The 23,358-nt window shown below is 37.4% G+C and overlaps 1 protein-coding gene across 1 annotated transcript in view; it reads right to left on the bottom strand.

Annotated features, from left to right (window-relative positions):
* Positions 1-23,257, bottom strand: part of vwa5b1 (von Willebrand factor A domain containing 5B1) — a 38,020-nt gene extending 14,763 nt beyond the window's left edge. The window contains exons 1-15 of the mRNA XM_042002855.1: positions 23,210-23,257; positions 17,919-18,074; positions 17,581-17,742; positions 16,744-16,963; positions 16,376-16,530; positions 15,270-15,401; positions 13,698-13,822; positions 10,362-10,538; positions 9,307-9,417; positions 7,182-7,384; positions 6,136-6,250; positions 5,761-5,946; positions 5,330-5,531; positions 2,642-2,838; positions 1,242-1,488 (exon numbers count right to left, since the gene is read on the bottom strand). Coding sequence (XP_041858789.1) covers positions 1,242-1,488; positions 2,642-2,838; positions 5,330-5,531; positions 5,761-5,946; positions 6,136-6,250; positions 7,182-7,384; positions 9,307-9,417; positions 10,362-10,538; positions 13,698-13,822; positions 15,270-15,401; positions 16,376-16,530; positions 16,744-16,963; positions 17,581-17,742; positions 17,919-18,057 — 2,371 coding nt within the window. The 5' untranslated portion in view covers positions 18,058-18,074; positions 23,210-23,257. The remainder of the gene's footprint in view (positions 1-1,241; positions 1,489-2,641; positions 2,839-5,329; positions 5,532-5,760; positions 5,947-6,135; positions 6,251-7,181; positions 7,385-9,306; positions 9,418-10,361; positions 10,539-13,697; positions 13,823-15,269; positions 15,402-16,375; positions 16,531-16,743; positions 16,964-17,580; positions 17,743-17,918; positions 18,075-23,209) is intronic.
* Between the last annotated feature and the right edge of the window lie 101 nt (positions 23,258-23,358).

The raw sequence follows: 23,358 nt of genomic DNA, 5'->3' as shown, positions 1-23,358 counted from the left end.
GACTTTTGTTTGATTTTCAAATCGTGGAACTTTTAGTACCAGTGGTGGAGCTACATTTTTATACATGGTGGAGGATTATCTGTAGCCACATTAGAGAAACATGAGAAATAAAACATCTTTAGCTACTGTCACAGCTTCATGCTAACATGTTTATGTGGTAGTAGGAGGATCAATGGCTTCTCCTCCTAGCAGTTCTGGTTTACTGTCTGGTGGTGTCAGATTGGCTCCTTGTCTGGCTAGCTCCATGTTGGGAGCTGTTGGGGATGTTGATATTAAGGCTGGGGTCTGTCTCAGCCTGTGTCCTTCCTGTTTACAAAAAAACTTAGAAATATCTCCCTTTCTCTTCATTTGACATCAGGCTGGTGACAGCCTAGATTTCTCTGCCTTTTCTTGCTATAGTTCACTTTAAAACCAACAAGCAGCCTTGCTAGCTTCCTTTTTAAATTAAACTGGCTCATGTAGCTCTAGCCTAGTCAGCATCAATAACTTAGATACTGAGGTTCTCTTTGAACATCTTTACAGCTTATTTTCCATTTCTAATATGAAAAGCTTGATTAACTGAGATAATGTAGTGCTAGCATAGAACTATATTAGCACTGGTCCATAGCTTCATGCTAACATTAAGTTAGCCTATCATAACATAAGTAGCTGTACCTGCACAGGAGCAAAAGCTCTTCAAGAAATGTGCAGCTTTATGTAAATATTTTTAAATAATTGGGAAAACTAATTAACTTCAAACTGGTTCGGTGATACTGGTGCTCCATGTGTGTCTGGAAAGATGTTTTTGTCCTCCTCTTCCAGTGACCTGTCAATCACTTCAAAGGGCACCTTTCAATCAGATTTCAGAGGTGGCCAGGGCCACCCTGGTGACCCCTCTGGCTCCACTCCTGTTCGGCACAAGCCCTAATTTAATCCTTTAACTAAAAACAAACAAGTTTTTTCCAGTAATAGCAAACAATTACTTAATGAAGTTTATCACAATGTACATGATCACAAATGCTCATACAACAGCTATCATGCAGCAGTAAGTATAGCCGATGAGTTGAATGTTTTGACATTATTGCCTCGAAAAGACTTCTCATGGCCCCAGAATGGTTTGAGGTATGACTCAATATCTTTATCCTCAGTAGGTGAATGAGAATCAGTAATAATGCTCCCCTTTAACACCATCATAAAAATATTGAATTTCTTTTATAGATGCAGTGAATATAGCTTGTGACTGGTTGTGCTTGTGGTCTCACCTGGGTCTCCAATGCTGCCAACAGAGGGGCTATCTGTAGATGACCTGGATCCATCTTCCCCACCATGGTTGCGAGCCCCCTGCACCATGCCACAGTCGCTGGGCTGTGGGTTGCTCTGCTGATGAGCCTGCAAATGAGGCTCGAGGTCATTTTCCTGTGGCAGAGGCGGCTCCTGCTGAGGAAGCAGCTTATGGCAGCTGGCAGGTTGTCCTCTGAAAGATGCCGCAGACAGACTGGCCAGCTGTGGCTGAAAACAGAAGAAAGCTCCATAATTCTTATTTCACACACTCAAAAAAGTCAACTAAGGCACCAGAAATTTGTTCATTTAACATGTAGATATTGTGTTTATGTTTTCAGATAATTATTTCTTGTAAGTTTTAGGCAAAACAATGAAAAGTTTGATTAATTAGATTAGCCTTTTTCAGTCCAAGGAAGGGTAATTGCCTCAAAAGAACAACTCTTGGTGTGCTGGGATGTACTCTGCAGAGGGTTAGGTGCACGAATTAAGTAAACTGGGGCAGTGTTTAGCTCAGCTGCCCCATGAAGCTAGAGCAACTCGATGCAGCTGGCCCAGGCTTGAATCCCTGAAAAAAATGCATGTGATCTGATTAAATTTAAGCAGTAAATGTAAAATGTGTTCATTTAACATGATCAAGAATCAGTTATTGTACCTATTTTAACTGGGTGGAAATGTGTGCCATGATCAAATTGTGTTTATTATTTTTTTGATGCATGGTGCATTCACAGGTTTAAAAAGAAAAACTAGGAACTCAGGAGCAAATTGTAATTCTGATCTTTTTTTGTGTTGTTTCAAAGAGAGGAATGGCATAGATTCTGCAGATCAAGATATTGCCTCTTATCTGGTCAGCTAAAAGATAAGCAGCAAATGGTCTCTGTGTGCAAAAAAGATTCAAATCAATCTAATAGAATGATCTTTTATCCTGTTTGACAAGTGCTAAATCCCCCAAGTTGTCTCACGTAACATTTAATTTAACAGTGGGTCGCTTTACTCTATCGACTCATTAACTCCTGCAAGAATGCAATAGATCTTCAGCTTGATTTACAAGAGCAGATACAATTTCCTCCTCTTTATATCTTTAGACCTACTATAATGCTCTCAGAGTTATATTCAAATCTAATTCTCATTCAATGATTGATTGTATAATTTGACAACGCAATTACGATTTAAATATGATTTTCTATATGACTCTTTCATTACATACATTTAGATTCTCTTGCCTTTATTAGAAAACCGGTTTATTTGTATGCATACGCTTCATGCATGTTAAACACAGCCCAAACAGCTTAGTTAGAAACAGTCAGAAATAACGGGTGACACAGTTTAAAAGCTGGAGAAAAGGGACCTTGTGAATAATTGTGCTGTCTGTGTGGGGCCACACCTGATGGTCATTTTTCCACTGTGCTTCATGTTCGGGGCTCATCTGACCAATCAGCTCCTGGACTTTGCTTCTCCTCAGGGGATTTTTAGGCACCACAGAGCTGGGGTCACTGGAAGTGTAGACTTTCTTTGTTGGGTTGTATTCAACTATCTGGTTGGTGCTGTACGCGCGCCTCCTCGGTGATGTTTCATCTAACCCTACAGGCAAAAATGAAAAGAATTAAATAAAAATATTATGTGGTTAACAGTGACATTGTGATGAGAACATCTGTTAGCTCTGTTAAATGACTATCTGATCATTTTACAAGCAAATTTACCTAAAATTAGAAAATAGTTTGCTTCACTTCATTTTAACAAAAGTGTTATTATTATGCTGAAAATACAATTAATGTTAAATAGATAAACTCAGATTTTATTTAAAGAAAATACGAACATTTTTTACAAATGCATGTTTCTACACATACATAAAGATTCTCGCAGTCGATTTATTGACACAATTCGTAAATATTTGTGGTCACCATAAACTAAAAACCCTTTAAATTCCCGCTCCATCAGCTTTTAATCTCCTAAAAATCAACTGTGATCCTCCAAATTGTCTATTTTTTTTTTTAAGTTTTTACCTCTCATGGCCTTTGAATAGTTTGAGAATACTTCTATGCCTTCTTCTTCTTTTAGTGAATGAAGATCTATAAAAATACTAATCCCTCACAACTACCTAACCATATGACAGCTCTGTTTCTACAAAGGTTAATTCTAATTTTACTGTAATTCATCAGTACGTAATTAAAAAGTGATTCTTAGCAAAATAAGGCAAATTTGTTCAGGACAGCTGGATGACAAAATGAACTTCATTAAACAGAAGCAAAAGTGCTGCAGTGGCTGCAGAACATAACTTGATGTGGTAATGAAAGAAAAATTACTTCAACAAAATACAATGAGGATCTGACAGAGCAAGGAAAAAAGAGGTGAATAGGTACTGATAGGGATAATGAGGTGAATTAATGAGGCAACAGGGAACTGAGGGTGAAATGGCAATCTGGAGACACAATAAGGGTAACTGACTGGGATAGGGTAAATGATGGATAGAATGGATAGATGGATAGATAAAACATCTCTGTTTATCACTTCACAATTTAGAACAACCAAACAACCAAAAAACACAATGTTTTTACCATTTTTTGGTAAAACTATTTAAATAATAATTTCATTTCTGTTTCTTTACATCTCTTTTATTTGTATTGGAGCTGGAGTGGGAGCATATCACATGGTTTTCTTACTCAGTGTCATCAGGTATGTAGGTCTAAGCAAGTTTACAACGTGTGAAACACACGTATTGTGGCATAAAAGAACAAACGCTGACCTCGTTTGTATTATTCTCCTGTAGGAAAGGAAGTGGAGCAGGCAGCATTTTACTGGCTGTTTTTCTCTCTCATTGTTGTCAGCAAATAAACAGATTGATCACGTTGTGTCAATGCAGCTTCATAGCCCAGACAACGCAAAAACTCATCAGTTACACAGGAACACCGAGTCCATTTGCTTCTGGTTTCCAATTAAAGCCAGAGAAAAACTGGAGATGCAGCATTGGTCAGTTAGGCCCCGAAGCAAAGGAACTCATGACCCAGAAGCTTCAATGAAGCCAGCTCTCTAGTTTTTCTTATTTTCAAATCACACCTTTTTCACATTAGCATTTAACTAGCAATAAACTGGTAATTCTAGTAGATTATTTTGCTGTCTATTCAGGCACTTTAATGAGATTTCCTTATGAAATACGTGGTGCTGTATTTTATTATGCATGAAAGTTGCTATATAAATGAGTATCAGTTTGCTCTCTTGCTTACTTATGGAACCCATCTGGTAACATCAGAAGATAATAAAAATTTTTGCATAGCCATAAATTACATGTGGATCAGATGGCCTGGGTCAGATTAAAAAAAATGGGCTTTGTCCCGTTCAGAATGTCATTTAAAAAATCTGATATGAGTCACATGTGGGAAAGAAAGCCTTTTTGTCCATTTTTGTGGCATTCGTGGTGTCCTGTCTCAGTTAGATGTTTTGTAACAAACTCTTCTGATAGGCTAACCCAGTAGGTTTGATTACATCATTCATATCAAGACTGAAATTAAATAAAATTTTCCATGTTGCGGAGCAGTGTTCATGTTCAGAGGCCAAGTTCAAATCCCCACTCTCTCCAATCCATCCTTCCTGTCCAGCTACCGTTAAAATAAAGGCCACTAGAGCCCAACAAGCCTTTAAAAACATTATCTATGCTGTATGTGAGCTGTAGTCAACGGTGACCACAAGGTAATTATGTCATTTAAAAAATAAATAAAAAGAGGGGGGGGGGGGGGGGGGGGGTGTTTACAGAGGTGGGCTTGGGTTGGAGTTCCCGGGCTGGCTACTAAGGTAAAAACCACTGTGGGCCCCCAAGCAAGACCCTCAACCCTCAACTGCTCTCTGGGCACTGGAGCCCACTGCTCCTAGCAACCAGGATGGGTTAAATGCAGAGAGAGACTTTCCCAGCTTGGGATTAATAAAGTATAATTAAGAAAAAAAATTGTATAAATATCAATGTATAAATGTATAAATACTTTGTGGCCGTGACTTTGTAATGCAATATAGTTTCTGCCAATGTGACCAGATGGGCTCCATACTTAGACACACATCTTTCACATGAACTTTAGGTTCTTACCTGTGAGGTCTGGCTCTGTGATGACAGGACTGCTGTTTGTCATGGAGTCCTGGTAGGCGGTGTACAGAGCACCAGAGGGTGCTTCCCTGTGGGAACTCTGACCGTCGACACTCGTCTTCGCCGGCTCCTCTTCTTGAGAGTGGTAAAACACCGAGCTGGCTGACTCAGTGGAGCGCATCATGCTGTATCGCCTCCTCTTATCCTGTTGAGATTTGGAGTGGGTGACACATCCAAACAAGTGCTATTAAGCTGTTTTTTTATCATACCATTTCAAAGGTCTGATCAAAGCAATTCTTAAAAGTGGCTGAGGATTTCTGAGGTAGCAGACGGTGATCTGCGAGATGATTATAACATTTTATTAAACAGATAAGGTCACTTTTCTGAAACAACTGTGCATGCAGTTAATTCCCACTTTTCAGGAGGCGTCTTACAGATTTAGGGTTGTCATGGTAACGGGTGGTGTCGCAAACCACGCTGTAACCAATCAGACGGTCTCCTGGAAAAAGGAAGGTGTTGCCTACAGGAGAGAGCAGCACTTCTTTGGTTTCAGGAAAAAGCCATTCAATGGAAATGTCACTGAGTACTGGAGACATGGTTTTCTTCAGCGATTTTATCATCTGTGGAATAAAGGAAAATGTAAAACACAGCTTCTTTTTGACACATACATGAAGCGAATTATGTCTCTGAGAAATTACTTCCTAACTGGTAAAAGTAGCAGGCACTCAGTGTTTTAAACGCAATGCATATTGTTTCTCTAGAAAGGCTGGCTGTCGTTAGGAGTGACACTCAAAGCTGAAAATGACTACCTTTGGCTGCAGCCTCTCTCCGTCAGCCAGAAACTCTGCTGTTCCTTTGGAAACTGCCGCCAGTCCTTGCACCAGCCTCCTGCAGGCATTCTGTCCTATGCCGAATGTAAAACATCTGCACAGACACATTAAACAATGCAGCTCCATACACAGATCGCAGGAAATACATTTGTCTTTTTGGGATGTGCACACAAAGCTGATGCAGTATTATTATTACATGCTTTAGTTCCATTTTTCACAGAGGAATGAGTTGGCTATTTGCATTGCACCAGCCGTGTCCCTTTGCATTTTTAATGAGAAGTGTGCAGATTAAAAGGAAAAGCCATCTTCTTCAAAGCTAAATTCTCTGACACGAATATTATGAATTTGACATTCATCCTTGTTTGATCTAGTCTTTAAACTGCTGCACTGGTTTGTAAGCATAGTGCTATAATGACCCAGGAAGTGTTGATTTGGCCAAGCTCTCTGCACCTACTGCAATTATCTGGGGGCAGTCATCCATTAAAAGAGGGAAGACAAAAGTCAATTAATTCCAGAGTGACTCTGGACAGGGATTTCAATGTGAGATTTAGATGCCAAAGGCAAAATAAAGTGATTTCCTAGCGTGGTGCAGATTTTATGTGCCACAGCACTCCTTTTAAATTGACAGCTTGTGTTCCTGCTTCCCTGTTTTTCTCAGCTTCAATTCAGCTTTGATTCTCTCTATTCTTCATAGTGATACATCATGTCTGACAGTGACACAACAAGCAGAGTGCTTCTGGATTTCATTTTGAGAGGATTACAGCTCTGTAGACGGGTGTTGCATTTAAACCCCCGATAAACCATAGAAGTGATCATGTGTTATGAAAAGCAATGGATTAGCCAAACTGACAAATCAATTGGCATTTGCTTTGATGTGACACATAGTAGATTTTATGCCACTGATGTTATTGCGTCTCTTAGAAACCAAGCAGCAAACAATGTCCTCCTGCAAGCATCATTTGGTTCAGAGTGGTGTGTTCACTGACCAGATAATGTTCACAATATCCCAACAATAGAAGTCTTGCCTGATGTTGCGTGCGTGGCTGCGGACCAGCTCGATGACTTTGCCCGTGTTGCTGACGGTGCCGTCCGTAAGCAGAAACAGCAGCCTGGGGTGACCACTAAACATCGGCTGCCTCAGGATCCAAGTGAGCGGTGCCAGGATGTTGGTCCCCCCCATGTCAGCTCTGATCTTTTTTATGTATTCACAAGCCTGGGCCACAGCCTCCTGGATCGGAAGGGCAAGAGGTTACTGTAGCACAGCACACAGCATAGATATATTTGTATTTTATTAGTCAGAATTCATTCAGTAATGTACTCTCATACCATTAAATAATCCATGTTTCTAACATAAATGACCAAATAACATGCAATTATAAAAAATACTACATCTGCAGCACCCATTAACAAAGTTTCATTTCTCTGCTGCAGTGGTTCTCAAACACTACACCCCCTTCAGAATAAATTTCCAGCCCAGTCACCTCTAATCCAGCGTGTCAATCTATGTTTTAGTTCTGGGCCTACAATCAGCACAATCTGATCTCCAGTTGGCCGGACTAGTCAAATAACAGCAATTTAACTTGTGACTAAAGGATACTCCTCATTTTTCCTTTTAATTTAGTGTGAAGAAGTACAAGTACCTCATCAAGATGTTTACATTTAATGAGCTATCCTTTTAGAAAATTTTATGAACAACCTGAAATATCTGGAGAAAATAAGTGTCAACATGATTTTTGCCTCAGTTACACATTATCAGAATTTTTTATTTTAATTATTTTCATTTTTATTTATTTATTTTACACATTTTTAATGCAGATTTTACATTTAAATAACAGAATATATCATTTTTATAAAACACATATACTTTTATAAAACAAAATTGATATGTTTTTAATTTATTAATAAAATTTATCAGTTTGATCATTTTTAAATAAATTGTATAAACCTCATATATTTGAAATGTTTTGTTTTTTAATATATACATTTCTATTTTAGATTTTTTTACTTTAACTTTATTTTTTTATTCTACTTATATATTGTATTTATTTTACATATTTACAGTTATATTTTTCCTCATTTACTGTGCATTGCATCTTATAGATACAGTGGATTTACAAAATCATGTAAGATTTAATCTCAGGTATCTGGAAGTTAAAACTACAATATTTTACATGATAATCTGAGTAATTTTTTATGATCTACAAGTTATTTTAAATGTGCATACGTGTACGTTTCTACATGTGTGTAGTAATTCTGACCACCTGAATTGACTCACCTCATAAATAAAACTGAATTCAGATCTATTAAGGAAGAAATTTTTAAAGAACAAGTTGTCCCCTTTTTTATTATTTCACATACCCCTTGAATGTCTCCAGGTACACCAGTGGGTACGTGTACCCCCGTTTGAGAAACATTGCTGTAGTGAAGCAAATCAGAAGCAATCTTTGGAGAAGCCACATAAACAGAAATGTAATGTGGCAGTATAGGCTCTGTTACTGTAATTCACTAGAAGAAGTAGCACATCTGAACCAGAAACAGACGTCAAGGAGGAAAATCATAACTCGACATCCACTAGATGAACATGGAGAGAGGTATTCTTCAGGAGTGATATTAGAGCAGGGGTGCCCAAGTCTGGTCCTCGAAATCTACCATATAGCAAATTTGTTACCACATAATATGCAGATATTAAAGTAAGATGGTAATACACCTCTTGCTTAGGAACTGCTGGGATAGGCTCCGGCACCCTAGTTGCAGTGTACAGATCACAAACCTATGATGTGAAAGTAGGTGATGCATTATGACTGAAACAGTTGAAGGCAAAAATATATTTACTTTAAACCTCAAGCTCATTGATGCACCACCTTAAAAAGAAGGGTTTTTAAGCAATTTTACATTGCCTTTGTTTTTTAGGATCATCCTCAGAAATCAATCGTCTCCTTGTTTATTAATTTAATCCTGTAAAGTCAAAACATATGTGGTTTCTGTGTCCAGATGTGACCTGTAGTGAAATCCTCTAGTAACAGATGCATTTCATTGCCAAACACGTGAACTGGTTGCATGCGTTTTAGGTAAAGTGGGCTTCTCATAGACTGTATGTTAAACAGGTGAGCTGAAGTGAAGTGCACCTTTCATTATACTGAACTGCTTTACCTCCTCGTAATTCTGGCTGGTTGTAAACAGGGATTTGAATGTGGATCCAAAACCAACGATGTTGAAAAGGCAGCCAGGTACCAGGCTCTTAAGAATAACCACCATGGCATCCTGGGAAGAAGACCGAGAGCACATTTAGGCCCTGAAAAACAACTGTCATGACCAAACAACTAATTTTCCCTTAGAGAAGACACTGTTATTTCATCTAGACTGCCTCTTCTTCAGCACATTGGCAATTTCTAAAAGAATACCACTTATTTGAGCTTCCATTCAGAGTAACAGCATAGGGTGTCTCAGTTACTCAAACTAAAATAAAATGTTTCTTCAGGTACATTAAAGGAAGGGGAAAAAGTCAAAGCCATATTGCTATTTTTTAAAGGTATTCAAAATGATTTCTCAACAGATCTCTGGTAAATGGTTATTAAATCTTTATCATGCTCACCTGATCCGGATGCCAAATATCAGACACTGCCAAGAAACAACTAAGTTTGACACTCAAAAGAACAGCAGCCAGTGTAGCTGGACAGGATCAGTGCAAAAGCTGGCAAATAACATACAAATAGATGGAAAAAAAAGGGAAATTCAACCTCTGTATCCCTGAGTCGACTGAATATTGATGGAAGTTCGCATGAAGCCTGATAAGATCTCAAAGACTGCCTAAAACCTAGCAACAGCAAGGTGTTTGGTGAACAGTGAATAATTTGCCTGATCAATATCATTGTGTACATGGCCTTCACACTGCTGGTTGATTACATCTGCAGTCAGCTCAGACCACAGTTAGACTTTTAGGCTAAAAAGCTCTTTTACCTCCTAAAGTCATGCATTTTCATACATTAATTTCATTTTGTTCTCGTGAAAACTTGAATCTTTGAAGCATTTGGTGTCAACTGTGATACGTTTTAAATGTTTTTTAACAAAAAAAAGTCTATAAATTGGAGATGGGATGACATCTGTTCTATTATTTGTATGTAAATCAACATTTGCTTGCATGTTGGTAGAAAACCTACACATAACAAATACACCATGAGCTGAGAAAATACCAAAAAAAATAATACCTTCACACGATTGATGTTGATTCCGCTCATGCTGCCACTGCGGTCGATGAGGAAGATAAATTCCCCGTGAACCTTCCTCAGGTCTGAGCAGACAGATTTGAGGTCAGGGCAAAAGTTCAACATGGCCACAGGGTTGTGGAGGATGTCCTTATGCAGCCGCCTGTGAATTATATCTACCTACACAGACAGAGTGGATTAAGCACAATAAGATAACTAACTAGGGCCTTCTGCAAAACAGGGAGACACAACATAGGCAAGTGATCAAGTTAAGAAAAGGGCATGAATTCTCCTGCAGGAAAATGTGTCTTGCCTTTGGAGTGTTTCCATAGAAACCCATTTTTATGGCTAAGTGCTCTCTCTTCTCCTGTTTAGGTCTGCTGGTCACTTAACAACCTCATCATAGCTTGATGTGAACGGGCACATGCAGGGGCATAATAGCCTGAGAGAAACTAACTGGCTACGGGCCATGAGGTCTTTTTCCTTCATTTATTAAAGGGCCCACATATGTTCAGTTATAGATTCACATTTTAATTGTACAGAAGGTTTACTAGCCTATTTATTGTTCAAAGAACACATTATTTTCCTATAAATCATTTTTGTACCTTTTGCTTAAAACGTTCCATGATTTTAAGGAGTTGGTGGTTCCAAATGGACTACAGAGTAAAAATAAAGCATTTAAGCTTATTAAGCAGTGATATTGTCTGAGTACTAAATCCACATCTCCATACAGGAGGTTAAGTACATTGTTGTTTTAAAATTATAGAAATATATTTGACATTGAAATATGTGTTGCTGTTTTCAGAATTTCTCTCAATTTTGTCCTTATATGAATTTGTCTTAGATTGAGAATTTATAAAAGCTTCATAAATACATTCATTAATCCTCATTACATATATACTGAGGAAAAATATAATCAGAGGCACACTGTCACCTTGAATATTTATTAAAATAGAATAATAATTTGATACTTGAATTCAGTTCTAAGCCGTTTAGTTTAAGTAAAGTCATTTCTTGTTGCTACTTCTACTACATTATTGTAAAATGTTGTACTTTCTACACCACTACAAGTATTTACTGGTTCCATTAAACCCTTTAATGCCTCTTGTCATTAATTTGCATCAGACAACATCTGGCCTTTTGTTTTTCTAGTTGTTTATATCTGATCTTTATCTGTTTTATTCACTCTTTCTTATTTATTTATTTTATATTATTTATTTATCTATCTTTATTATTTTTTTATTTAGGATTTAAGGCTTTTTATTGTTATTTTTTTCTCCTAATTTTTTTCCTGAATTTATTTTGTTTTTATATAATTAATTATGGGGTCATGGTAAAGATTTGAGATAATATGTAACAAACTCTTTATTCCAACACAGATTTAATACAAATGAATGGTTTTCAGTCATTTTGACCCCTTTTGTTTTACAACAAACAACAGGAATCAAAGTTAAGTTTCAGACGTCTAATTGGTTAATAGTTTAAACAAGTGATTGCTTACCTTCTAAAATTTTTACATAATTTAGTTTTAAAAATGTTCCAGTGATCCAGTATATATGTATAAAAAAACATCGAACATTGAATAAAATGTCTTGAGAAGTCAGATTATTATCATAACTTCTCTTCATGACTTTTCCCATCATCATGATGGCGCTTCCAATTGTTCCTGAATATAAAATTATATCCAAGGGCTACACACATACATAAACAATGACACACATACAAACACACACTACCCATTCCCCCCAAAAACACACAAATATCAGTACATGCGAAATATGGGGTTGGGGTCTGGACTCTACGGTGGGCGATACATGTATGAAAATGATTCCTCCTGCTCCCTGAACCGCTCCCTGACCCATAAATTCTGGCAATTACACCTTGGAATATGGTCATGCCATCAGGGAAGATGGAATAACCTGCTCATTTAGAATATTAAGGTAGTCAGCTGACCTCATTCTTTGGACACACCGTTGCTGAACCTACCAACGGTTGCTACCCCAGACCATAGACTGCCCCCACAGGCTTGTACAGTAGGCACTAAGCATGATGGCTGCATCGCTTCTTCCTCCCTTTTTTTCTTGGAACAAAAGAAAAAATCTGGACTCATCAGGCCACATGATCTTCCATTCCTCCAGAGTCCAATCTTTATGCTCTAGCAAATTTTTTTCTCCATTAGCCTCACTGATGAGTTTTTAAAGGATACACAGCTGTTTGGTTCCAATCCCCCTAAGATCCTGTAGCATTGTTTATCTGGGAATGCTTACCTTCACTATTAAACAAAGCCTTGACTCTCTCTCTCTCTCTCTCTCTCTCTCTCTAGGTACATACAGGTATATATATATATATATATACATATAAAATTGGATTTACCAGTATATGATCACCGATCATGATAATTTTTTTCCAACCACATTTCTTTCTGCGGTAGAAAAGGTGATGGTTTCCCACGATCCTTCCAGTTTTAAATAATACGTTCTTAACCCAGTTTAGCAGTTTAAGCATTTATGTAGCAGTTTTCTTTGCTTGATGCCAAGGATTTGACCCTTCTGAAACAGATTAACGTCTTTTCCACGACCATGGGATGCATCTTCAAACATGGTTGTTTGAGAAATGAGAAGCTGCTCACTGCATCAGTTAAATACATCATCGTCCATGCAGTATTAATATGCATTTTGAAAATTATATTTACTTAATGCCGTTCAATTGCATGATCATTTTTGCAAAATCAAAACCACAAACTTGTAACTTAACTTCTGCTCTCTGCTTTAAGACTGTGTACAGTGGCCATGAGGTGAACGACTACTACACATCTACAAACAAAAACAACATTTAACAAAACAATTTAAAAGAAACACTTCAGGAAACATTTCAACTTAATACCAAAAAACACTTTAAAAAGAACAAATTTCACAAAACAAACTGCAAACAGGACATTTCACTAAACAAAATATTTAAAAGGAAACTGTGCAGAGACACGGCAAAACAGACACGACATTTAACTACTGATCCTTTTTACTTCTGTTTTCATGTTTTCTAAAAATCTCCTTTTTTTTGTTTTTTGCTGTTTAGTGAACTTTTATTGTTTGGTGAAATTTTTCTGTCTCGTGTTGCATTTTCCTGTAATTTCCCTTCTAATCTACTTATACAAAATTGACTTATTCACAAGGAAAAGTATTACCCAGTAGCCATTTTAAAGCCAACTTAAGCAGTAGATTGCATTGCATTACAAAATATTAAACATTAGAACGTAACTTTACAAAAATGTTGCTTTTGTGTACCTTTCCCTTCAGAATGAAATGGATTTATTAGTTCATGTAAATAGGAGTTTAGACTCACTTTCCTCTCATTGCTGGGGTCCTTCTTGGTGGCTTTGATGAAATCATTGCGGCTGTGAAGATACTCATCGTATTCCTCCTGTGTCATGTCTCCATTCTCAATGAGCACATGTGGCAGATAAGGCTCTGAAGAGGCACAGTCATTCAGAACAAAGACATTACTATGAATAATGTCCATGGCTGAAACTCAAAGGTTCACACAGGAGCATGGCTACCCGAGATTCCAGAATAAGCCAGAATTATCCCCATACAGAATTAATAGAAGACTGGTTATAAACGTGGATATGTAGCACAAGCCTCCATATAAGAGCTCAGAGGGATTAAGAGAATTTTAGACTATTTTCTCCCATCTTCTAGCGAAGTTGTTTACAGGTATAAGATGTTTTAAGTCTTTATTGTTAACCTGTTTTTCCAGATACCCTGTGGTTGGGACATGACAAATAAATATGTATTTTATTCAGTCTTCTATATAAGTACCTCCACATGTTATACACCATTAGAAAGCCGAGTTTCTTGAGACATGAATGATGTATACCATTCTAGGCTATAATCATAACCGTAGATTCAGTAAACACTTATTTCAGACCAGAATGCAGTTTATCTTTGAAGCCATACGACACTCCACTGCTGCAACAAATACGGTCCCATTATATCAGCAACAGTCCAGTAAATGTAGTCAAAAATAGACAAGTGTATCATCCATAAAAAAACCATTTTAGGTAAAAATTTCAGGATTTTCAGGGGTTAAGATCCCAAATATTTTGTCTGGGTTGCAGGTCATGCATGTTTTCATATGCTGTTTTAACACACGGTATGTACTATTTTTATAATCTTCAGTCCTTGGAATTAATGTGAAGCCATTGCTGCTTATCCAGGTTACATATTGATCAGGAATTATACTTAAAATACTTTATCATCATACCATCTTGCTTATTTGAATATCTTTAATACTTTGTCCAGCATCCATGAATTAAATTCTATAATATTCGTATTATTACAAAATGCTTGCATTAAACTTAGTAAATCTATCAGAAACCTCATGAAATAAGCTGATGATTTGTATGACAAGCTGTATAACAAGTCACCTCCATCTCTCTGCACAAGCTGAACATCCATGTTGTGATGGAAACTGCAGCACTAGTCTGGGAAGAATTAAATTGCTTTGTACTGGCTGCAGGTCTGCTTGTGAACAAAGCTCTCATAAGAGGCCTATCAGATCAGTGTGACCAGGGCTCATTCCGGCCTCTGGGAGACACCCGGCCATCACAGACTATAGGTCAAGACAGCAGTAGGAGACAGTAAAGAGCAGCAGAGAAAAATAAAACCTTGATATTGCACACCCACACAATGGAGCTTGACTGCTGGCATGTCACATATTGATAACAGAGGACCTTTTTTTCTTCACAAGGCACTCACACAAAGTGAGGCAGTGAGTCACCTTTCTGCTTATCTGATTATAGGCCAGATATATGGTGCAATAAAAAGAGCCAAGGAACAATTTCAGGATATTTTATTTGTAAGTGGAGGAAGGACTAACCACAGAGCTATGTGAGTTTTGGAGTTATAAACCTACCGCTGGGGTAGATGAGGATTTGAACTGGGTAGTCATAGGTATACTTGTCAGCCAGGGTGATGACGACGTTGGTGGCAGAGCGGGCCAGAGGGTCTGCATCAGCTCGGATGGCATGAGAAGGGCTTTCTACACCTACACAGAGCATCAGACCCATTAACAGCAATTACAAAGCAGTTATTCACATGATGCTTTCAAGCAACTTGAGAAAACATCTGGATAGACAATTTCAAACTGAAATGACCAAATTGTGATGTTTAAATAAGTTGACTTTTCGGAAAGATTTGCTAATAACCTGTGCTACATGGGTCATATGAGATGAAATCAAGGCCACATTTACATCTGATCGTGACATATGAAACTACCTTGAAGCTACAGACATTTTTTAATGTGGTGGCCAAGATAAGACAGGACTTAGTGCCAACTGGAGCAGGCCCATGGCATAAGGACCAAGGATCAAGGGTTTTTTCATTATTATTATTATTTTTACTGTGCGTTTACATACACAAAAGAACAAACTTTTGTTTCTCGATCAGTGACTGCAGTGTAACAGAAAAAAAAACATTAATATAGTAAACATAATAAAAACATATAAGCATCATAATAGACTGATAAATAGAAATAAAATCTGAAAGTAACAGAAAAAACAGCCGATTTCTGCGGTAAATTCAGTTTCTTAACTTGACAGGTGGTTAGCTGTGAAGGATGAGTGAAAGTGTGTGTGTGGGGGGATGGGGGACAGTCCATTATAGCCTGGGAAAAGAAACAAGCAAACTAAGTGGCCTCTTGAGGCCCACACACCAACATGATTTAAATGAAACCATTTAAATAAAAATGGTAGTATGTACAAGAACTCAATTTTAAACTATTCTAACCATGGTTGCATGCAAACCCTGAAAATGTCATGGTTGGCATGCAAATGATACCTGTATCAGTATCAGTTTAATCAATTCCTGCTGCCTCTGTTGTAAGGTAAGTGCACAGGTTTTGTGCAGCAGAATTGTTGAGGTTCACTAAAATAAGAAGTCAAAGACAAGTTGGCTACAAAACAAAAAAAAAAGATGCAAAATTACTGGATTTGTCCAGGCAGCCAAGTCAAATTCTCTGACCTGCAAGAAGATAGGGTGCTCGTATCTCCAGCTGGAAGTTGAACTCATAATCCATGGAGTTGATGGCGTCCTCCTCCAGCAAGGAAGTCAACCACAGATGAGGGGCGTTAGGATTTTGATCGTGAGGACTTGAGACCGAGGAATGTCTGTCACGCCTGAAAGTAGCACAATTAAATAAAGCTCTTCCAAATTTATCAGGTTTTTATTTTACCCATACTAACAGAAATATGCAGACTTCTAGACTTCTAGTCAACAGTGCCTTAAGATTAAGAATTAATCAAATGAAAGAATAAGTTGTATAATGGTTTATTGAGAAGAGAGGATAGTGTCCTTGTACTGTAAAATGATTTTTTAGGTTGTTTTCATACGTTCTGGAGAAGTTTGGTGATAACCCCTGCTCCTCGTTGATGGTCCTCTGCACCCGAGGTGTGCACACTGGTGGGGATGAGACCCTGATGCCACCGTCGGGCAACGTGGACAGCTCAGAGGAAGTACTGACCAGGATGTGGACTGTCTCCATGGGAGGGATGATTCCTAGGTTAACCACTAATACTGTCCTCTCAAAATCCTCATCCATTACTATGTGTCCTGTAACACCAAATCAAACAACAAATAATTAAAATTCAAACAACTGTCACAGTGATAATGACTCTGTGTCAAACCCAATCAACCCATCAAATGGGAAGACTTTTCATTTCTAATAATAGATTAAAGATCCTTTACAGTCTTTAGAAAGCCTTCATGGTTGCATTATCTGTGATGTTTTTCAGGGTTCAGTTAGCTTTCATTTACTTTTACAGATGATTTTTCTATTCATTTAAAAATTTTCCACATCATGATTTTGTAATTAAATCCATCCAGCTGTTTAATTTGCATAATTAATTAGTGAGTGACGGATTTAAAGAAAGGACAAAGAAACTTTAAAGAAACAAAATTCTAAAATTATTTGTATACAATGTGACTGAGATCCAAAAATATGGATTATTAACCATTTTAATATAATGGCTTTATGTGTTTTAGAAATCCTTATACCCCTGAAACCCTGCTGTGGCTGTGACCAAAAAATGAAAGTTAAAAGATACCATAATGAGATCTACAGATTCAGATGATACATGAAAAAGAAAGAAAAAGAAAATTACAAATAAAAGAAGTCATTTCATCCTTTTCTAATATGAAAGTATTGATTAGAGCCGGTTCAGTCTTACCACTGCCACTCTGCAGAGCTCCATTAGTTGTGTTGCAGCTGTCCAGATAACAGTTATCAATTTTTGCCTTGTCTTTTATTTGCAGCGTTATAATTTGACTCGATATCATAGCCTCAAACCCCACAACAATGGAATTTTCCTCCAATGGATAAATGAAGATCCCTAAATAATCAGAAAGAGAGAAACACATTAAACAGGTGTGTGTAACAGATGAAGCAAACAAGTGAGCAGCAACATTCAGTCGATAACAATTTGTTCAAAAACAACTTTCAGAGCAAATTTAAACTAAATGAAAGTAGATTTTTTTTTTTTTTTTTTTTTAAAGTAGTCTTCCTTACCCTCAATTGCATGATCCTCAATATTTTCATAGGTCATAGAGGCTGTCAGAGCCAGAGTGTAACCCCTGACACAGGAAGTGATGTCAGACACGCTGAGTGGCAGAGCGCACCAGTTCTCCTTGTTAATGAGCCCAGGCATTGTGCTGTCTTAAGAATCTGGTTTAAAAACAAAATAAACATCAATGCTTTATGCCATAAAAAAGACTTGTGTGTAAAATACACACAAGCATGTTAAATAATTACATTTAAATAATTCAATTATTGGACACTGTAACATACGATTAAAGACTATGACTAATTATAAAGGAAAGAATCTATGACTGTGTTTCAGAAGTAAAAATGGGGAGGATTTTGCAGCTGTGTGGGGGCTGCATGGATAAATAGTTCAACAGCCAAACTAACACATAATTTGCAAATAATTGTTTTATTTAATCATCCATTGGCAGAAAATATATCTGACAAATTCTGGTAACTTACAGAAATTGCTATACACAAGAGATAAAGCTTTCAGGCAGCACTGTAATAAAAACAGGCACAATTCTGTGGAGGAAATTATTGCATTAGTCCAGCAACACCACGACATTCAGTTGTCAGGGAACAAAGTTCGTCATTGCATACACAAATGCAAGTTAAAGCTCTACATGCAGGGATGTATATACTGTACATACCCTTACTGGATACATTAGTAGGCCCACTTGTTCAACTGCTCATTAATACAAATATTTAACCAGCCAATCACATGGCAGCAACTCAGTGCATTTAGTCATGTAGACATGGTGAAGACAACATGCTAAATTCAAACTGAGCATCATGAGGAATAAGAAATGAGAAAGAAAGGAGATTTAAGTGACTGTGAATGTGGCATGGTTGTTAGTCTGAGTATTTACTGAAATTTTCACACACAACCATCTCTAGGGTTTACAGAGAATGGTCTAAAGAAGAGAAAATATCCAGCGAGCAGCAGTTGTCTGGACCAGAATGTCTGGTTGATGTCAGAGGTCAGAGGAGAATGGGCAGACTGGTTGGAGATGATAGAAAGACAACATGAAGTCAGATAAGCACTGGTTCCAAACAAGGAGCACACAACATGTCCAACCAGCAGATGGGCTACAGCAGCAGAAGACCACACCGGGTGCCTCCTGTGTTTATAACCACAGTGGAGCATCTTCTGATGCTACTTCCAGCAGGATAATGCACCATGTCACAAAGCTCAGATCCTCTCCACCTGCTTTCTTGAACATGACGATGAGTTCAGCTTCAGAATGTGGTGGAACGAGAGATTCTCATCATGGATGCAGCCGACAAACCTGCAGCAACTGTGTGATGCTGTCATGTCAATATGGAGCAAAACCTCTGAGGAATGTTTTTCAACACCTTGTTGGATCTATCACACCAAGAATTAAAGCAGTTCTGAAGGAAAACAAGGTTTCCATCCGATTCTAGCTTACCTAATAAAGTGACCAGTGAGTGAATACTATGTTTACATGATCAAGAACTTTGGGAATCTGTTCAGTTTGGATGGACTGAAGAGAAGTGGAAAACATTTGTGTTCTGACGAATCATATTTGAAATTCTATTTGAAAAACAAAAATACCAGGTCCACTGAGCAGAAGAGGAGAGAGACAGTGTAAAGTGGGATTCATGACAGTATGAAGAAAACATTTTGTGTATTACAGAACTCAAAATAAGACAAACAGGCCTGAAAGAAAGGCCTCAAAACAATGGAACCTTTCCATCTTAAAACTATAACGTTTGCCTTCTCAGCTGTGTTGCAGAAGAAAAAGGAATCCAAAAACAACAAAAATGTCATGTCCCAACTGTTTTAATGATACTGGCATCATGTTAAAACTAAGTATTTTACATGTGTTTATTTAAGGTGAAAACAAACAACTAAACAAAAAGTAAATAAATAAATAAACAACTACAGCTGACTATAGCATACTTTGTACTAACTTCCAAATATATCTGGCTCTGTGTCTGTATAAAACATGCATTATCGATAGCTTGTTATCTAATATAAACACACACACACACACACACATATATATATACATTCATAATGACATTGCCTAACATCATACGTATATTTTCTGACTTAAAATTATTGTAATTTCATTATTTTTACTTTCCATGTCCGTCTCAATCTTGCAAGCTAAATTGAGAATTAAGGTAGTTAGCTTTTGTTTCCTGGAACAAATTGGTCTTGATCGATATCTTACCTTAATGACAGTAAATAAGAAATGAAGCTCACAAGCTAACCATGTTAAGCTAATGAAATGTTTGTTTCTGTGTGTGCTTATTCACTGATTCAGAACTGTTTCTTTAGCTGGCAGTAGTCATGACAGAACTAAAACAATGTCATTTAATAATAGTCTGGTTCAAAGTTGACATGCTTTTAAAAATATTTGACAACAAAATGACCCAAATGAATGTTGAAAATGAAAAAATTGAAACAATTTTTGATCCTAATATCATAAGAAATTTGAAGATTATTCTCTGAAATTAGGTTTTTAGGTGAAATAAGTTCCCTTGGTACATAAGATTATAGCTCCTCATCATTTGTTATGTTTCTGTTTTCATACTGGTTTTGACAACTCTGGGCTGCAGGCAGGCCAGTTCAGTACCCAGACTCTTACACTGGAGCCCATGCGGCTGTAAAATGTGGTTTAGCAAAGTCTTTTATCCTCCTTGAACCCGAGCTTTAGTTTGACTTAGGTTAGAAATTTGGAGGAACCAATAAATAGAATTTTATGATTTATGATTATACACATTTGATTATATTTTATTTTATATTGGCAGCTGTAGCTCAGGAGGATCGATTCCAGGTTTTTCCTGACTACATGTCGTGTAGGTCCTTGGGAAGACACTTAACCCCACGTTGCCTCCCGATGTGCCTATCGGGAGGCAACAGGGTGTTGTTTTAATAGGTTAATGTGACAGGTAGTGTAAAGTGCTTTGAGTGATCAAGCTGACTGGAAAAGTGTTATATAACTACAAGACCATTTACCATATTTTATTATATATGATATAGATATAGATCTCATTTTAAACTGAAAAACAAAATCTCTTCTGACACCACAAATGGCAATGTAAATGTTCAACAAGTTCCAGTTACACAGAATTTAGTATCATGCTGCAAAAACAGCCAAATATGTGATGTCCTCATATGAGGACGCTATGTCTCAGGAGGTTAAACAAGATCTTGCCAGAAAAAGATGTCACCCGGACAGCCGTGTTTATCGATCCAAAACCTAGTGATGCCAATAATGATGTGCAGGTCAGCTGTGCCGTGTGAATGATTGCTCCCCAATCCCTGAATGGATGCTGGCTTTTGAAATGTGTGCTGATAACAAGCTCAATAGTCCCTTTCTTTAGTGTAGAGAGTGCAGCATTTATGAGTTCAATAAAGAATTTTAATCCTTGATTTATTGAACCACAGAACATTTTTCCACTTGGCTTCATCTTTTCTCTGGAATGAATTTTTATTCACCCGGATTTGATTAATTAGTGACTAGATGCTCAACTGGGTGTTTCACTGAATTAATCAGTCTTTCTTTTTTAATCAACAAGGTTTTATTTAAAATGTGTACAAATTATTTTGATGTTAAAAAGCACTTCTTAGTTTCAACCCATTCCTATGTTGTCATTGTAGTTTTTTTTAATTTTTTAAAAACGATAATAAAGATCTCTCTCACTTTGTTGGTTTATTTCATATTTATTCAGCATTGAACTCTAAAGTTGGGCTACATATAAGAGATTTTGTTTTTCTTGTTTTTACTACTTTTCCTTGCTCATCTGCAATAAGATCAAAGACATCTCAGGAGCTCATTAGACTCAAAAACGAGCTGGAACAGCCTTCGGTTCAGTGCAGCAAGCTTTTAAGATCTTCAATAATCCTGCTCAACATGATGTAAAAGCAAGAAATCTAAGGTAATGACACATGTGTGCTTTGAATTGGAACATTTAAGATAAAATTTATGGTAATAAAACTAAAGCATATCTAAAGTGCAACACAATAATATAACAAGATAGATTTCAGGGCTTTGAAAGGGGAAAACACAACTTTAAAAACATTACATTCGTTCAAGGATGAATCTAGAAACACTGATTATCTAAGTATTTAACAAGTGTATAAATTTGAATAATCTGTTGCTTTAGGACTGTGATTCATTGTTGAGACCCTCTTCTGCACCAGCAGTCTTGCTTACGTGCTGTCAAGGGTCTGCATCTGCTGCACCACCAGAGCCCCGTCGCTGGCTTGATGGGAAGCATTATGACGAAAGCAATATCCATAGAGACAGCTCAGCTTGCCTGCTTATCTGCATACTGACCAGAAACATCTCTAAAGTGTGCATTCATTTGTGACGTTGAGAATGATAGCACTTAAACTCTTGGGTTATTCCTTTTCTCAACAATAAAAGCAAATAAATAAATAAAAATGCACTTATTTAAAGAAAGAAATCTAACCTTAAGCACAGCCGTCACATTCCCTGAATAAATAAGTAGCCACTGACACTCAATAACATATCTGAGCAGTCTTTTAAAAGTAAATAAATTAAAATAAACAAATATAAAATCAGAGTGGGGTTGTTTTAGGCTCTACATGCTTTTTATGGCAAGAAAAAGGTCATATAGAAACAGTTACAGTTTCATTGTCTATCTCAACAGTGCCATCATGTGTCCAGTCCATCAAAGACTGAGAAGCACACAAATATATTTATCCTTCTGTAGCAGCAACGTCCTCGTACAGGTGGACACAAGAAACTGAGGCACAGCTGCACAACAAAAACAACCAAACATCTTCCTACAGTCAGCATATGAGTGCCAAAGAGCTACTCAACTAAAAGGTAGTAATTTTGCAAAAGTTTTGCATCCTTGTCAGGAAGCTTTCCTCTTTACGGTCTCTCAGTTTCTAGTAATTAGTGTTAAAAGTGGCAGTCCCAAGTTGCTTCTCTCGTTGGCTCAGTCAGCATTAATCACCCCACCGCTCTCTGGGGTTTGCTAAAACACCATTAGACCATCAACTCTGAACAATTCCTCCCAGCACTGCCACACTCCCCTGCTCTCATTAATGTCAGAACAGACAGCAGACGCTGGGTAAAGCACCTGTTGAGGCTCTGTCTCTGTATCTGTTTGCATCACTGCATGTTTGAATGACAATCCCATTACCTGACCTTTGTCTTCATTTAAAAGAAACGGCATGGATATTTTAAAATATGCATCACCAGGAAGACACAAAGCAACATTCAAATTCATCTGATCTGGCCACACTTTCATTTCCATCATCTTACCTTTCATTTGTGTCAGCTGCAGCAAGGCTCTTTCTCTGTAAGAAGTCCACTTATCATGAAAGATATCCTCCTCTTCGACCTCTTTCTGCTCTGCTTCTTTTTTTCCCGTTCTCTGTGGCGTAGAGGGAATAGGAGTGCTGCCACAGGTG

Source organism: Melanotaenia boesemani, chromosome 13 (genome assembly GCF_017639745.1).
Source record: "Melanotaenia boesemani isolate fMelBoe1 chromosome 13, fMelBoe1.pri, whole genome shotgun sequence".
Classification (NCBI taxonomy): Eukaryota; Metazoa; Chordata; class Actinopteri; order Atheriniformes; family Melanotaeniidae; genus Melanotaenia; species Melanotaenia boesemani.
The sequence above is the reverse complement of the archived record's forward strand: the minus strand, read 5'-3'. Positions and strand labels throughout refer to the sequence as shown.